At 42.0% G+C, this 18,813-nt stretch overlaps 1 protein-coding gene across 3 annotated transcripts in view; it reads right to left on the bottom strand.

Annotated features, from left to right (window-relative positions):
- INPP5E (Inositol-3-phosphate synthase) overlaps positions 1-18,813 on the bottom strand; it is a 61,450-nt gene that overhangs the window by 11,634 nt on the left and 31,003 nt on the right. For 2 of the 3 annotated variants that reach the window (XM_055063441.2, XM_055063442.2), the window contains exons 8-11: positions 13,306-13,473; positions 10,330-10,442; positions 10,110-10,246; positions 6,791-6,837 (exon numbers count right to left, since the gene is read on the bottom strand). In XM_055063441.2, the coding sequence (XP_054919416.1) occupies positions 6,791-6,837; positions 10,110-10,246; positions 10,330-10,442; positions 13,306-13,473 (465 nt within the window). Of the gene's footprint in view, positions 1-5,726; positions 5,783-6,790; positions 6,838-10,109; positions 10,247-10,329; positions 10,443-13,305; positions 13,474-18,813 lie in introns of all 3 variants that reach the window. The other variant, XM_055063443.2, reaches the window with a different exon arrangement.

Below are 18,813 nucleotides of genomic sequence, written 5' to 3'. Positions count from 1 at the left end.
GTTAGTCTCATGGCAGCATCTGCCTAAAAAGCACATGACATTATTTTACACTACTAGCAGGAATATCAAAGTTTCTAAAAATGTATGATGGATATGATTGCAACCAGTAGTAAGCTGAGTCACATTCGCAGCACAACGAAGTCCCCATGTAAGTTTTTGCAGTGGTGCATAGTATTAGGAAAAACATTCCAATCTACAGCCAAGGTCTCTAACGAAACTAAAAGCAAGTCAACCTTAACATCCAAAGTAATATGTGTCTACTTACACAAATTTCCCGGCCTGCTGATGTAGATGCCAGTGTGCAACCATACAGAATGGATGCTTTTTGTGACACTACATTTAAGAAACTCTCACATTTAAAAAAGCAGTAGTCTTTTGTAACCTCTCATTTACGAGAGATACGTCCTAAAACATGTATAGCTTCTTAATGTAGATATTTTAGTACAACAGTGAATGCAATGTTTTTCAGCTTGAAAAGTGCCTTTTTATAAAAAAAAAAACAGTATTTACAATTTCTTCCTGCTAAGACCACATCAATATTTCCAGACCATATACATAATATTTCTAAAATTTAGTTCACTGCAAGCACATAAACTAATATACCTCATAGATTTAGAATTCTTCCCAAGAAAAATCAATGAAGTAATCAATTCTGACCACGAATTTCTGTGTCATGGCTTTTGATATGCATCATTATTTGTAGCAAAGTATATTTCAACAATTGAAGCAATTTGCATATTGCAAAAAACAGCATTAGCATAAATCTGTCACTTAGCATATGACTGAAAGAAAATGTTACATAGTACACGTACACCAATTTTTGCAGAAAATGGAAGCTTTGCCACTTGACACGGAAATTTTCGCTGGCTGGAATAACTTCAGGAAATTCAGTCATACAGCTGCCAACACGTACATAATTTTTCACCAAAATCCATAATGTGGGAAAAGAATGCTGGATCATATGGCATGGAATGGTCCAGTATTCAAAGTACATGATTGAAATAAGACTCTACGTTTGCACAAGTGAGCAATTCACAACACTGAGCTATAAGCATCTAAACTTTACATCTCACTAGAGAAAAATTAAATTGGTTGGAAATTGCAAGTAATTTTTGGAGGTGCACACAAAAAACAATATAATAATACAAGGTCTAAATTAATTTTCCGCAACACCCAGCGACTCCACTTAGTTCTGAGAATAATGTGAGTAAAAGTCATAAATACGCCATGATCATTAGCACTGGTGACATAATGAGAAGCAAAGGAAAAGTTGCAGTGTCTTTGCATATTTTGCAGCAAAAGAATGCAAAAACACAAGCTTAATGGGTCAGATCTCCTTCCCCTTGTAATCAACCATGGCCATGCTACAGATCAGATCAGCAGATAGTAAGGAAATATACAGTAATTTTGAATATGCCCAAGTAAAGTTAAACTCTTCAGTAAGAAAACCTGAGAAAAATGAACTGGCAAGCTAAGATTGTCATTAGTAAAATGTTTAAACTAAAGTAATCAGATGTCCAGATTTATGCAAGACATCCCACTTTTACACCTGTGCACCAAGCCATCTGACAATTATGTGTTCTATCCCGCTGACTACCTAGCGCCAAGCTGTGGTGTCAACAAGAGAGCAATATGAAGCACAGCTTAGCATCGACAAGGCAGGAACACTTCAAAGTGCAGATACTGATAATGTTGCCGTGAAACATGTATTGCCAAGCTAAATTGCAATCAGGAAGTGTACACAACAGTTCCCACAGTCGAGTTGCAAACACTGAGAAAGTACTTCCATTAGCCTGTAAGAGGAATGGGCTAACAGCTTGCTCCACCAGCCACTCATGGGCGTAGGCTCTAAGCTCATAACTGAAACATAATGCTCTCACGCCACATCAAATAAATATGATGATACTGATGCCCTAGCACACAAGGCATGGCTCATTTAGGATGTTACCTAAACAACAAATTTCACCCATCGCAGCTAAGAATCAGCTCCAGAAGCACCATGTTTAACCCTTTCGCTGTCACTGACGTACCGGTACGTCATCGCGCTTCCCCCCCACGGTGTCACTGACGTACCGGTACGTTCTCTATCGTGCGTTCAAAATTTCGCGCCTGAGCGCAAAAACAGGCGCTCCTGGATTGTCCACGCCATCTGTTGACTCTTTCTACAAGTTCGTATATTCGCTTCGACCTGTGTTAACCCATGTATTGAAGAGTACGGTGGGACTGCCACTCCCCACTTTCTCTTTGCTGAGTGGCGCGGTGGCTCCGCGTTCGCTGGATCATGCGTCGCGCGCGTGTGGTTATGGGTTCAAGGGTTGTTCTGTAATCTCCGCTGGTTTGAAGGTTTTTATTTTTCTTCTGATGGTGTGCCTACTACGGCGCGTCAAGTTCAGGCGCACGTGCGTGCTGTTGCCTCTCCAAAAAGGGTGACTCGATTGCTGCTTTCGCTCTTTCGCCGCACCCTCGCTTCCGACCTGCAGCAGTAAACGTAAAGCCCTTCGAACTTTGTTTAGCCTTTTTTCATCTCCCTCTGTCTTCTTGATCACGCAACGTCCCATTTCTCTCCGTTGTTGCGCGAGCGACTGAAAGCGCATCCTCCCTGCGCGCGGTTACTTTCGGATGGCTCGGCGCGCGGGACCTTCGTCTGCTCATGGGAGCGGTGGCTGAATTCCGATTCAGAATACGAGCCGAGCTCGGATTCGGACTCGGACAAAGTCGCTTGAGACGAAGAGGGTTCCGCATCGTCAGATTCGGATGTTGAACAGATATTATAGTCAGGCTGATGATGATGATGATGTTTACTAACAACAGCTGCAGAACACTGAAATGTGCATATTGCACTGACTATGTTATTTGTATACCAATCATAATCAAAAATAAATTGCTATGTTCATTCCCTGTTATGCTCGTTCCCTGAAACCAAGCCGACACTGGGGGTGCGTCACGGCCAGAAACGTCCGACAGCGAAAGGGTTAAATGTAAAATGGCACAAAGGCTAAAATCTGAAATGGGGTTTAAACTTGCCACACAATGTATGTCTACAAAACTCACCAATTAGCCCATTAATCTATGTTAATAGTATACAACTGCCGAACAGTACGCATTTGGGCTGGTTGGTTCATGATTACGAGCAGTAAACAGCGCTAAACAACAGGACAAGGAGTGGGACACAGACAACAGCGCTGACTAACAACCAAGTGTCTTTATTCTTTCAGTCAGCATATATATACTCCACCGCTATCTCAAAGCACAGAATCAACTGCTGAATTTGCTGAATTCTGTTGATTATGTGCTTTGAGATAGCGGCGGCATATATATATGCTGACTGAAAGAATAAAGACACTTGGTTGTAAGTCAGCGCTGTTGTCTGTGTCCCTCTCCTTGCCCTGTTGTTTAGCGCTGTTTACTGCCGGTATAAAACTGCCTTTAAGTTCACTTATGCCCTCCCCCCTCCCCCTTTTTTTTTTTGCAGTGTACACACTACCTTATGTCTCACATTGCAGTCTGGAGAATCTGGTCACTTTATAACAGTATTATAAAAATATTTTGAAAAGCTGCATTAAGAGAAATTTTAATTGTTTACCAACTTGGAGAAACCATATGAACCATAAGGTCAGCAGCTTACCATTATGAATCTTGAAACACATAGCCGTTTGCATTCTTTTTTACCTCAACAGGCGAAGGTGCACTACACTGCATACATGCAGCTGTCGTGGCTTTTTTTTTCTTTTTTTTTTAAATTCTCATACACACAACAGAACTTCTTGCATGCACACACTTATTCTTTATTTTTTTAATGTTCATATGCGTAACAGAAGTTCTTGCATGTACACATTAACAGATGAGCAAAAAAAGACTTCTATAGCAAGAGGGTACACCACAAGTACTATACTAATGTGCTCTCATTGTCGGAAAAAAAAGTTTATTTCGGCATATTAAAACAAGAATGCAAGCACTAGCGAGAATTCTGCCTCCCAGCAATAAGGTATTCTCCAAAACAACAAAGTAATGTGGAATACTATTTACCTTCAAAGATTCACCAATAATAGTGTCACAAGAAATTTCTGCACTACTCATTACTAGTGCAAGATGACAGCCTAAAACCTAGCCAAAATGTACCTGAATACCGTATTTACTGGCATAATGATCGCACTCACGTAATGATCGCACCCCGAACTTGCCACAGCGTTATGTCATGTGCCAAGTCTAGCTAATGACGATCGCGATTACTATCTGTTGAATGCAGTCGAATGCTACGCGAACGACTCTTCAAGACATACCAAGCAGTCTGCATGCACCGAACACTCTTAAGCAGATGCCCTATTTAATTCCTTTCATCACTTCCTGCACTTCCATAAAAAAAAAAAACCTACAACTAAACTTGCCTTGGCTTTATTATTTGTAGGCTTTATAATGATTGTGGTCAACAACAACAAAAAAGGCACCTTTCGACTCTTCTCGTCTGCACTCGTGGGCACGCAACAAATCGTGAGCAGCAACGATAGTGGCCACGTTTACACTGATACGTTAGAAGTGTACACTATTCATACGCCGACGCTTGTAACACAGCTAGAATATTCGCCCACCCATAGCGGAAGCGTGCCATATTAAGATAGTCGTGAAGACAAATGCCGCAGTTTCCGCAGCGTGCCCGCCATGGGTTTCTGTCACTGGCAGCTAAGAACGCCCATCTCTGTTTCTGTCCCCTCAAAGTGGTCATGGCTAGGTTATTGCTGCAAACTTGCCGATTGTAACAATATTATTCATTACTGATACGGAAGAAACTGTTTCAATGCGCGTAATGTATCACGAGAAGAAAAAAAATTGCGTTTGGAGCATTCGGTTGCTCCGCCGGCCGCCATTTTTGTTTTGGTGTCCAGCACTGTTACAGTGGCAGCCACCTTCCATAGAGTTTCTTACTATATTACCTAGAGGGAAATCTGGAACTGCTGCGCTGTGGTATGCATGGGAATGCTGGTATATTGTGACTTCGGATTGGCATCGTTATTGGAAAGCCAGGCAAGCACCGTTCCGTCTGTCACAATGACTCATATTTTACTAAAACAGCACGTAAAAAGCAGTTTTAGCTTTATTATTACACAAAAACATGTTCTGTTCAACTATGAGAACTTACTATTGCATGTACAATTATAAGTATCAGCGGGCTGCTAAAGTTGGAGGACAGATGACAAGATTCGCGCTCGCTTTGAAACAGTTAGTTTGTAGTCTGTTAATGCTTTTCTTCACTTGGTCATGCATTGTAGGTGAGTAAAGATGTAATATGCGTGAATGGAAACATTTTATGAAGATGTTACTTTATGAACGCATTATTTGTGTAGCCATATCCACGTTTTAGACGAAGTCTCTTACAACACCAGCCAACACAAGCCTCGCAGACACATATACTGTCATTCCCATGACGACACAGCGCCCCTTAGGAAACTCCCATAGATAGTGGCGCCAGATTTCCCTCTAGGTGTTATAGTGAGAAACTCTATGCCGGCTTAATCCCGCAGCAAACACGTGATGAAAAAAACAAAATAAAGTTTTGGTGGAAAGTTTAATTAGCGTAATAATCACACCCCTCGCAACGTCAATTTTTTTTACAAAGAGGTGCGATCATTATGCGAGTAAATACGGTAGCACAACACTTGTGCACAGTCATGTACTATGAGAAAACCCACTTGTAGCACAGCACATCAAAACTTTCACATTACAGTACACACATGACTGGCTTTAAGGCTCTGGCGAATTTCAAGAGCAGCAGCCCGCCTGCGTACAGCTGCATGGCAAAAGAATACAGACTTTTATGAGCACTTCATCCATGAATATAAAAACATTACAACCACATTTTTAGGTACAGTATAGCTCCATTTATTCAACAATTAATAATTTGATACTTCACTCTGTGGATTTTATACTGTAATACTAGTGCAACATCAACACAACAAGGGGGTTCAGTCAATACTTATTGGACAAATGGTGCATTTTATTAAGAAGAACTGCATGAGTACACTCAACACCCTAGTAAGCAAAGACACATTTTTGAAGTATGGTAGATATGAATTATTAACTGAAAAAGATATATCTGATTTGGCTAGGACATCAAACAGTAGTGTGAATGCTACGACACTCTCCTGTGCTCTCTCTTTTGTGCTTTCTGTTTCTTTTAAATATGCAGGGATTGCAACACCCAGCATAGGATTTCAGTTATCACCAGATCTGTACGCTGGTGCTGCAGTAGAATTGGTCACATTAATGCAATTTCTTTGCTTTCATGCTCAGCAGAATGTAAAAACATTAAAAATAGAACGAATGACAAAGTAACAGATAGGGTGCCCACAGGTGTCACAAGATACCTGCACAGTGTGTTTATATGGAGGAGCACACAATAAACATAACCTGCACATGCGAGCTCTTTAGATAAAAGAAGTAACTGTACATCTGCAACAAGACAACCATAACTCAGTATGCTAATACCATTGCCAGATAATCCCTTTCAGGACCTGGCTGGCCTCTTGCAGTCTCTTAATTTAGACTTTCCAAATAATTTGATAACTTTTTGGTATCCTGCTTCAGTCAAATGAACAGAAGTTGACTGTATATGTCTTAGTCAGACAGAAAGCAACTTTGCTGCTATTCAGAGTATATTGTGAAGAATGAAATGAAAATTCTCCTGCTCCACAATAAGAGAGCTGCGACTGAAATGTTTTTCCATTACGATTCCTATTGCTCTCATATAAAAGTACTGGTTCTTAAATGCAAGGCAAAAGCAGCTATAAGTTCATACCTTCCAAATAGATGTCTCTGTTGAACAAGCCTGCTGACAGTCGTGTGCTGTAATAAAAAAGAGCATAGTTCATAACTCAAACAAAAATTTTATTCAAATGAACTTGCTCTTGGTAGCAAAGCAGTGTACAGAAGATTCTAATCCAAATTCTATTAGATAAACACTTAAATTAAGTGACTTTTCGAATTATCCGGGCAGGAAAACACATGCGAAAAGAACAATACACCAATGCATAAGGATATGTAGCCTTCATATCCATCAGTAATGCAGTCATTGAAGCAATCACCAAATGTGGGACTGCTTGGTTCCACAGTTTTTCACACCCATGGTTACATATCAAAACTTTGTCGATACTATCCTGTTATGTATGATTTCCTGGTGCAACGTTCATGAACGAGGACACAAAAAATAACCCAATTAATTCCGAAGGTCGGTAAGCAAGCACAGCATCTCGGAATTGCCACTGATACACTTGTCAAAACTCACAGAGATGATTTTCGTATATATTTCTACTACTGTGCATTGGAAAGTACACTACAGATTCCAGCCATTTCAAACTCTGTCTCAGATAAATTCTAAATGTCAAAGTGATGAATGAAGAGAACCAGTTACTCTATCAAAACTTAGAGCGCAGTAAAAGATGACAGACAAGGAAGGGGCACACCACACAAGCGCTCACTCACAACACAAGCGCTGAGTGAGTGCTTGTGTTGTGTGCCCCTTCCTCATCTATCTTTTGCTGTGCTCTAAGTTTTGATACAGTAATGCAATACCAACTAGCCACCTATCCATCCTATTGCAAGAACCAGTTACATGACCAATGCTGGCCCCATCAAATACACTTTGTGCATATTAACGTATTTCTTTGGATAGGTCCAATAAGAAGTGTCTTAAAATGTAGCAACATGCTTAAACCCCATCAGGGGCCAATTAATTCTGTCTATTGAAAATTTAGTTTTACCACATTTCTTCCACCATCATAATTATAAAAAACACTTAGCTGTAGAATGGATTAAGAATTTTTCATTCTTCAGTGTCAAGTTTACAAAGTGTAGGCTCTACGCAAGAAATCTTTAAAAGAATGTCAGATATGAAATCATCAACTATTTCATGTCTAGCATACTTGAAAAGTATATGTCCAACCACTTGAAAAATATGCCTGATGTAAAACATTGCGAAAAACATTGAAAAGAGACAGCCTGCTACACAATGACGTACTGACGCCATGAGCAAACACCCAGCCATCTTCCTGACAACTTGTTTTACTGAAATACTTTGCACCTATATCCAAACTTTTAGTACAGGTCCAATCAGAAATGTTCCAAAATGTATGCAAAAAATTTTATATATCACTATTTTCATAACTGCTTTTGCTTTTGATGTACTGTCTTGGCATGCACAATTGTGCACACAGTGCCTGAAGGAGCTAAAGCATTATTTTCATTTGCTCGTGATTCCGAGGCATTATTTTGGTATGCACAATAGCAGATGCAATACTATAAAATTTCATAAAAAAGGGATACGAAAGAAAAAAAAGTTGTAGCATACTGATGCAGAATTGCCAGCTTCTGGTAAAGTCCCCATACTAGCAACTGCTGCAGTTTTTTTTCCACAACACTGACTTCACAGTGACTTCAAAACACGACATATCATGCACATTCATGCTTCTATCACTGCCTGCTAAATACAGGCTGTGGTGAAAGACGACGATGGCAGTTGCGGCACAACGCAGGAAATAAGAGGACACAAGGGTTGGCGGAAGAAAAAAAGGAAGTGAAAATCATGAGCGAGTGGGAAGCTGTGGGCACGAAGGCGGATCGAACGAGCTAAGGAGGTTCGTGCAATGAGCCCCGAGAGGGCTACCTGGGGTGTACCGCTGGGCAGCCTCGTGATGGGCCATCGAGCCAAGCTCCTACCCGTGACCTGTGCCTGGCCAGTTCCGGTGCCCTCAGGGTTCCTGTGCTCTCGAAATTCTGGCACTATCAGGGATCCTGAGCGACCACCCCAGAAACTTGTCGCCGTGTCACCGCCACTGCCTACCCAACCCAAGCCATCTCCGCCACGTACAACGCGCCAACGAAGAGTGCAACCACACGTGAGCAAACTCAGTTGGGCCGTATGCCGTGTTGCCCGGACTTCGCGCGTTATTGGGCAAGGGACAGGAACTGTGCAGTGCGTTGTAGGATTCCGCACATTAGAAGACAGTCCTAATCTGTGCTAAGGAATCTTGTTTGTGGCTGTTTAAGAGTACAATGTGTCCTGTGAGTACAAGTACCTGTGCAATCCGTCCGATTATCACCTTCGAGTGCTTCCTCACCACATCTCACGTCAAAAAATGTGACAGTCCACATTATTACCCTACAATAGCGCTATTACCCTTCAATAACATGAAAGGTAGTGCCAATAAAATTAAAGGAATGGCAATACTCGGCAGTTATTTTTCCCAGAGCATGAATTTGCAATGAATGTTTACAAGAATTTCCAGGACAGTTCTATGGTTATGCAGAGATGAATTTCTGTTGCCTAAACATTATGATAGCATACATGTCACATGAATGCTGCAGATATTTAGCTCCTGCTTCGAGTAATCAGATAAAAATGCACTCTAGTTTACCTTCAACATTGACATGTCAAAAAGTTTAATTGTGGGGTTTAACATCCCAAAACTGCCTAGTGGGTTATGAGGGATGGCACAGCGGAGCACTCAAGGTTAATTTTGACCACTTGAGGTCCTTCAATGTGCACTCAAAGCATGGTACATGAGCAATTTTGCTTTCCACTCCTATTGAATGCAGTCACCAGGGTCAGGAAAATAACCCACAACCTCATTACTGCTGTTGCAGTAAATAAATTCAGGACTATACAGAAATTGTTTAGGTCTGCTGATCTTTTGTTTTGTTGTTTTTTCTGCTGGAAAAACACTTTGCACATAAGCAACAAGCATAAGAATCAGCACTATAATGGACATGTTTCAATGCTATTCTGACAAAGCCTAAATGGTCCATTCATGTAAAAGGCTGACGAAACTTTTAAACACTGAGAATGAACTGAAGAAATAAGATTCAGTTATGCTTCCGAGATAGAAATATAGAATTAAAATGTAGTTTATTTCAAGAGATGTGGCACGTTAGTTTCTAGTAAAGGTCACACAGACTGAATAATGCACGAGCACTGCCCCCACCCCCCACAGTCTGCGCACAGGTAAAGAACTGCATGCAACACAAGCTTCCAAAGATGCATTTCAAGGGGAACTCTGCAACTGGCAGTCAAACAAGACCATGTCATTATAACATGATGTTAACACAAAAGATGTCCTCACTTGTCTCTTCCGGGTCGAATCACAGTCTCATAAAGCCCATAGACTGGCCGGTGATCAGAGGTTTGCATTACAGGAATTGAGTCGTAAAGAACACACTCTATGTGTCCTTTTCTCTTGCTTCTATAAAGTATTCGATCCTAAATGAAAAGAATTTACTAGTGAAAAACAAGTCTGATAACACCAATACCATGATACAAATATTACAAATAAAAGTCGTTACCGTATATGATGGCACCCTAAGCTTGACACCATCAAATTGGCTTGAGCCAACTTCAAATTTGTAAGTAGGTCCAAATTTTATCTTTCCTTCTTGGAAGCCAAAGAACGCCTGACCTAATTATCAGGGAAGAAAGAGACATGCTGCAAACAACATTCTGACAAATGGAAACATACACACTAGGTGCGTGTATTTTTTTTTTTTTTTTTTTCACGCAGATGTTTAAGATCTTGTATGGAGTGTATAATGCACGGGCACTTACCCAGAGGGGGCCTGGGGGCACCACCCCCCCTGAATTTAAACGGCATACCTACCCCACCCCCTCACCGCCCTCTGCCACCACTCCGCACACACATTCCTAAAGCACCGACAAATCAATCTATTCGGCGGTCAACATTTTGCTGCCTTTTACAGTGAAAGCTGTATGTGACTAACCTTCCATAATTTTTTCGGCATCCATCAACAGAAAAAATCATCATGTGGGCCGATCGTGGCGATAGTGCAGAAAGGGTCCAAGCTCAATGGCACATACCCCTGTGGGCTCGGGAACCTCTAACATGCTTTTTGGGATGGACCCACGTATGGGGAGTGCTTAATGCCTGCTTCAACTCTGCTGTGAATCGGCTTGGCATTACACTACCGTCGGGATGGACCCACGTCTGGAGAGTGCTTAATGCCTGCTTCACCTTTGCCACGGGTCGGCCCGGCATTGCACTACCGCTGGGATCAGCCCACGTATGGGGAGTGCTTAACGGCTGTTTCACCTCCGTCGGGGGTTGGCCCGGTACTGCACTATCTTTGGGAGCAGACTACGTATGGGGAATGCCTAACGCCTGCTTCACCTCGGCCCGGCATCGCACTACCTTCGGGATGGACCCACGTATGGGGGGTACTTAACACCTGCTTCCCCTCCGCCGCAGGCCAGCCCGATATTGCACTGTCTTCAGTCCGACCCGCAGCGGAGGTGAAGCACTTTGCTTTTCATTTGAGAGCTTTGACTGTCGGCAGCTTTCGCTGCCATTCCATCTTCACAGAGTGCAATGATTGTCAATTTTTTCACTCCTTTTGGATGGCGGTAGTTATCAGCATCTCGTAGGGTGTGGAGGCCAGTTTTCTCATCGATTCGGTGCCCGCGCGATTAACTCGAAATGGGTTCAGCTGTCACCATTTATTCAACAATCATGCGCATTGCTGTTGCTTCATTAGTTCAACCTTCTTTGTTTAGACTGATCCAGGGACCAGGAAAGAGATTCGGTTCATAGTCAGCTGGTCTGTATGCTCGTCGAACGAGTTGGGGCTGGAGAAAATGCCCCTTGTGTTTAACATTTCCTTTTGCTTCATTGTTTCCTCTAGTAGTGACAGCTCGCCCAACTTCAGAAGATCCTCAGAACCATATACCCGCGATATGGGTTAGATAAGGTGAAAATAAAATAACGCAAAAAAGCATCCATCATCAGACCCTGCAATAACTATTAAACCCGTAAGCAATATGACTGTCACCCATTACCTCCTTTGGGCTTTACCCTAATTATACAGCACTTTTCGTGCAAAATTGGTAACTGGAAACGAGTTGCAAGGAGTTGAGCAATTAAGCGAGCTACTAAGGGAGAGGGCCAAGACAAACAGCCAAGCAGGAAGGAAAAGTGAAAATTAACAAATTTAACCATTGTATGTGAAAATATTTATGGATGAACATCCTTTTATTTAAAAAGGACGTTGAGAAAACGCCGCTGGAAGTGGAGAATAATTCCGTGTGTTTTGAATAACGCTCCTACAGTTATCAGCCAAGCCACCTGACATAGCCACTTCTCTGCTGTGGTAATGTGGGTGTTTTTCTAACCTTCCACGTTGGGCGCAGTACTTCTAGAACCACAGCGTCCTGCGCTCTACGCGGTTGTACGGGACTGGTGACCACACGTCGTTACGCAACTTCCCAAATAACAAAACGAGGTGGTTTTGGCACTTGGTAGATCAGTAAACGAGGGATCCAAAAGAACTGTGATTGTTCTGCGAATATATATTTCTCTATAATTCTTCCACAGCTAATTCAAAAAATGCTACTATAAATCTTAATTTTACACTTTCGCTTGTTTACTTGTTCTTGGCAGTGTTCTCCCTGCGCTTCTTTCATGCACAAGTCTATTTGATGTAGTTCCTTGTTTTCCAAGTAAAAGAGAGGTGCATCTCACAGGTATACCTATGAGATACACCTTATTTCAACACTCTTTTGCGGGTTTACACATCTTTATGGCGAATGGTGGGCATTATTCGCATTTGTACTAGTAAAGGTACCCACCCCCCCCCCCCACCCCCCGCGAAAAAAAATCCTAGCTAGGTGCCTGATAATGCAGCTTGGTTAATTCAGGTGATTTACGTAGAGGTAGACATTCCCTACACAGTAAATCACAATGTCCAGGTAGCTATATAAATATTCACTAATTAACTTTTATAATTTCACTTCATTCAAAACTGAAACTGGGCATAGTGAAGCCATATGTCTCCTTAGCAGAAATTCTAAGACTAGTGCCACTTTCAAGATATCTTTCCCCATAATCTGCTAATACTAGATGCATTTGTGTTTCAGGTCAGACCATCCCAAACTGCTTGAGGGACTCTTTTGGGGAAACTGTTAATTGGAAAGTCAATGCATTTTGTAGCAAATATGAAGTATGGATATTTCAAAAGTGGTACTAGTTTAGGAATTTCTGTGAAACAGAAATGACTTTACACTACTGCTCTGCTACAATTTTGCAAGAACAACATGTGCTCTAAAGTGAAAAATTTTTAAGTTAATTACTGCATTTTTCTTAGTAGCTATTTGGACATTGTGACTTTTCATGCAGGCAATTTCCACATCTTTCAGAAATCCACCTGAAGAGGCAGAAGAGCACTACCTGTCACAGCTGATTTACTTTCAATTGGTTTGAACTAAACAGGAAAATGAAGTGGGTGGTACACAGAAAATGCAAATATACAAACCATCAAGCATAACACTTCTCAGCTGATCAAATTTCAGGAGGCTTTCATATGTAGATTGCTTATCCTCATGGTGATCCTTCAGCAAGCCAACAACAGTGGAGCGCTCATTCATAAGTCGAAAATTAAGATCGCCACACCAAAATACATGGTCAAATCTTGCAGTCACATCTGCAACAAATAAGCCCAACATTTACACACCTTCTATAAAAAGCAGGAACTTGAAAAGTGGACGAAGGAAAGAATGTGAGCATTTCAGCACAGTAAGAAAGGGCACTAGCTAAACCTAAAATAAAGCAAGTGCTAGCAAATAGCTAGGCTACAGTGTACTAGAATGGGGCAGTGAAGCGACCACCAGGGACTGCGCCTTGACAGAGCTGTCACAGCAGGTGGCGAACGTAGCGGCAGCGCTGCAGTCGTCGACTATGCTATTCCCCTTGACAACACGTGCGCGAGATTTGGTGTAGGCACGCTGTTTCGGCTACGTGCTTCTTCATTTAGTGCGTGTTTTTCTATACACTTCGTGTGTGAACGGTGACTCCTTGCTTCAGCAATGGGTAAGCAACGCTTGAACCATTGCTACGCCCCTGGATGTAGCACTGGATACAGTCGAGCGGACCTACAAAGAAGCCCTCGCTTTTCAAGGCACCTGCGGACCCTGACTGATGGAGCCTATGGCAGCGGAACTTGCACAGAGCGGATAAACAACTTACGGAGGATTGTGCAGTTTGCGAACTACACTTTGAGCCACACTGTGTTGTCAGGAACTATGTGCACGTAATCAACGGCGAAGAAGTTCGTCTACCGCGAGGAAAGCCTACGCTTTCGTCAGACGCCGTGCCAACAATCTTACCAAATGCCCCGGCGTATTTGAGCAAGCACGTGGTGCCGAGAAGGAACGAGAGAAAACGCAAGGCTGGAGAGATCAACAGATCAGCTAAAAAGGTACTGTTCTCGAGTGCTGCAGAGCGTCAGACTGTAGACAAGCCTACCGATGTTTGTGAGACATTTTGTGTGTACGAGCACAAAAGTGATGTAAATTCTGTCATGACTGTCGCCGCGCTTAAGAATGTAACCCCGCCTAATAAGCGCTGGGTTCTGCATGAGATGCATGACGCAGAAGGAATTTGTTTCACTTCGTGCACCTTTAATGCCGTCACAGATGAAGTGAGAGTTGAAAGGGCCGTGTTTTGCACAGAGGATAGCTCTGGTGGTTTTCGTGTGAAGACATTTTTGCGTGGGAAGCTGGTGGCAGAGTCATCGCTGACAACAGTGCAGGACGCAATGAATGCTTTGCAACAAGCCAATGAGATGTATCTGTGTAAGGGTGCTGCTGCGAACGACAAGGTCCTTTTGATGAGCAGTCTTACAGACCGCTTGCGTAACCAAGTAGAAAACAAGTGGAAAGCCGCTTTTGCCTTGGTAGAACGACCAAGGATGGAATACCGTGCGTTGCGTGCAAATATTTGAGAAAAGCGCTTCTGACCCGCCGGTCACGCCTCCTAAGTCGGAAGTTGCCAAAATGTGCGCCTAAGAAAACATCGCAAAGGTTGCAAGCATGCACGCGCAAGAACAAGCGCCTTACATCAAAAATAATGAAGCTCAGCGAAGATCTCAGTAAGATGAAAGCCGACAGTGCTGCGACCAAAGAAGAAGCGCTTGCCGAGAAGATTAAGCATCTCTCATCGAAGCAGCAGCTTGCTGTTCGGCAGTGTTTTGAAGCTTCAAAGAGGAAAAGTCCACGTGGGATGATCTACGAGAATGAGTGGATTTTGGAGTGCGTACTACTTAAAATGCGTAGCCCAAAACTTTACAAATATATGCGAAAGCAGGCAATTCTAACCCTGCCAAGTGAAACGACTATAAGGAAATACACAGCTGAATACAGGGGTGGTTATGGGTTTATTGAACAAATGCTGATCGCACTAAAAAAGCAAACGGTGCCACTAGATGAACTTCACAGGCATGGAGGCATTATCATTGATGAAATGAAGCTCTCCGAGCACCTTTCAGTGACCACAGGAGGAAAAATTGAAGGTTTTGTCGACCTTGGAGTGTACACACCTGAGGACCAAAAGACCTTGCCATGCAATCATGGCCTTGTTGTAATGTTTGTGCCCCTGGTAGGCAATTGGACGCAGGTGCTTGGTGTCTTTGGTAGCCACGAGAATGTCAAGGGTGAATTGCTTGCGAAAATTGTACTGGAGGCCACAGTACTCGCAGAAAAAGCTGGGCTTCTTATCGACTATATAACGTGTGATGCAGCCTCTTGGAATAGGAAGATGTGGAGAGTTTTTAATGTAAAGGCATCAATGAAAGAAGTTATCTGCAAGAAGCAACACCCAGTTGACAGTAGCCGGTTCCTTTATTTTTTTTCTGACTTCCCTCATCTTGTCAAGAATATTCGCAACCGGCTTCTAGGCACGACTTTCAAGATAACGGATGGACAGGTGTCCATACAGTTTGTGAAGGAAGCCCTCACACTTGACAACAGTGCATTGCATTGAGGGCAATGCCTGGTACGTATATCAAGTGTTCATGTTGCACCGAACAACTTTGAAAAAATGAGAGTGAGTTATGCTTTTCAGCTCTTTGGACAGGGACCTCTGCAAGCATTCTTTCTTTTTCAGACACAACTGGAGAGAAGCTGTGGTAGCATAGAAGCTACTGCAAAATTCTTTTCAAGAATGAAGTCGCTGATTGCTGTAATGACTTCTAGGTATCCAGCAGAAGCTCTAGCACCCAATTCTACCAGTGTACAAAAGATCCAAGATATGCTTGAATTTCTGAACACATGGGAGCGTCACACTGACAAGAGGAATTTTCTCAGTGACTCAACTGCAGAAGGACTAAGGGTAACACTGACAAGTACGCTCGAGCTTCTTGACTACTTGAACAAAAAAGTGGGATTAAAATATTTGCTAACTTCAAGGCTTAGTCAGGATAAAGTTGAGAACTTTTTCAGTATAGTGAGACTTTCATCGGGCTGCAACAGTCATCCAACGCCGCAGCAGTTTCTACTGATTGTTCATTGTCTTTCTTTCTACAACTTGGCACGAAGCCTCACGGGCAGCAATGTGGAGGATGATGTGATCAACTCTCTTCTTGAGGCAACCGACAGAGAAGAGGGTACCACTAAGGGAAAGTTTTTGGAAACAGTGAAGTTGTACACAGATGAAAATACAGAGGTTCTGACTACATCTTTGCCTGCAGAAACTGATGAACATGTGTATCATGTGAAAAGAAGCAAGTCAAGCTTAATATATGACATTTCAGGCTATGTGGCAAAAAAGTGCATGCTACCGACCAAATGTCCTGATTGCATTGCCCGCCTCTTGCTGCCAACTGAGCAAGGGCGCTAGTTGGCTGCTTCTGCATTTGTGCAGTTCGAAGATCACGGTGGTTAGTTGTACCCTTCAGTTGAACTTTTTACATTTATTACACGCCTAGAGGATGTTTTCACTAGTTGTTTCTCTACTAATAAGGTGCACAGTGAGAGTGTAATGGATATCCTGGAGATGATTCATTCTGCCAGGCCCTTGAGTATTGGTTGCAAAGCGCATGCAGAATGCTTGACACCCCGTGTTGTCGGCTTTTATGTCACAACCAGGCCCCACTTTTTTTGTAAAGGGGCTGAACAAAGCCAGCACCTCCAAGCGGAAGTCATCTAAGCACTTGAAGTTAAGTAGGCTGAATTGATTGCATATTAAACCATTAATTTGACTGGTATGCCGGCATTCCTGAACGATAGCTGCAGTTTAATTAACCTTTGTATTGTGTGTACAGCACAGTTGCTTATCTGTATTGTGAATTTCTATAAATCCTTCAGTGGGTGTCGCTTTTTATACATTTGTACTTATTAACCATGGCATTGCTAAACATGTTTATTTCTATTGTGTATTTTGTATTAAGTTCTTTATTTTGTCATACCATGGAAAACCTCTTAATGTATTTCTAATATCACTGTATGTTTGTGTATGTTAGTAACTTCTGCATTGTCTTGACCTGGAACATTTTGTGTATTTGTGTTGTGCATTCTAATAGTATGTGAATTCTTGGCATCCTCATGCCACGAAAGTGTGCAATAAAACTTTGAAGATAATCATTATCTGTTGCAGTTTTTTATTTATTTCGTCTCATCTATTCACACCAGTAAACACTGCGCACGGCGTGTACCGTCATTTGCAATCGGTGCAAGCAAGCATCTTTGCATCGTGGTTTTGGCCAAAATAGAGAAAGAGTAAATTTCAATCGCTAGAAAAATTCGTTTCGCTTAACGGGCACGTCCTGGGTGCGAATGAATGAAAGAAGTTGCGGAAGTAGCCTTTAGAGTCCACATGCCGCGTAGGCTTCGACGCACGCCTCCCCGTAGTAGCCGATCACAGCGCCGCCGCTACTTTCGCCGCCGCGATAGTCGCCCAAGGAGCGCGGTCGTTCCACTGCCTATTCTAGTACACTGTAGCTAGGCTTCACCCATAGCATAGAATTATATTAGTTAGTTAATATTATTAATTGGTTCTATTTATTAAATTTATTAATTTTACTGCTAGGATATTGTCTTTTTATAGGCAGCTGGATTTATAACTATAGAACAGAAACTCCAACCACATTGTAACACTACTGTCATCAGCTTTATATAAAACTTTCACACCTGAGTCACTTCTCCATTAGGTATGTCAGAAAACATTAACTAGAAGCTGTACTACCAAGGGTAAATAAGCATACAGAAAGAACCAACAAGCTTGAGCTTTCCATTCATAACTTGCATCTCACTGCACAGTTTTTACAACAAAAAAACACATGGCAAGGATGAAGTGTTCAGCATTGGTTATTACAGGGTATAATGCCTTGCTCAAGAAAAAAGCCTTGATACAACAGCCAGACTTCTATACAATGATTCCCAATTTAATGAAGTTTGTGATGTAACAACTTTTTCATCCATGTTGCCAATATTCAGAAATGTACATATTTTTATAATCATGCAACAGAATTGTAACAAAGCCATCTACACTGTATTTGTATACAAAGTGTTTCAGCTAACTTGTGTCAAGCCTTAAAAAAAAAAGAACGCAAATGCGCACTATGTGAAAGCAACCGACGCTGCAGTGGTGACAGTCCTTTTGAGTGAATCAGACTATCTTTTTGTGATAAGACTAATAATTCACTAATTAAAGAAAGACAAAGTTGTTGACATTTAAAATATTTCTTTAAAAGCAAAACCTTCAATAGACAAGCTGTAGAGCATATCGAGAAGTGTCTGATTTCTTTTCATAAAGGTAGCTGATGTGAATTTAGTTTTTCCAAGCTCCAAGAAAAGTACATTAGATCTGAACAAATATCATGTGGAGTACGTCTGTGCAGCAATGTTACTGCCCACAAACATGGTTTGAATGAATCATCGCTCATCAACGCGACATTATGTATGAACAAAGCTGTAAGCAATGATGAATGATTGAACAGAATGATTTTAACCACTAATTTTGCCGAGATAACTTGCCTGCTGAAGTGATG

The sequence above is a fragment of the Dermacentor andersoni genome, chromosome 1 (genome assembly GCF_023375885.2).
Source record: "Dermacentor andersoni chromosome 1, qqDerAnde1_hic_scaffold, whole genome shotgun sequence".
NCBI lineage: Eukaryota > Metazoa > Arthropoda > Arachnida > Ixodida > Ixodidae > Dermacentor > Dermacentor andersoni.
This window is presented reverse-complemented; position numbering and strand designations above follow the sequence as displayed.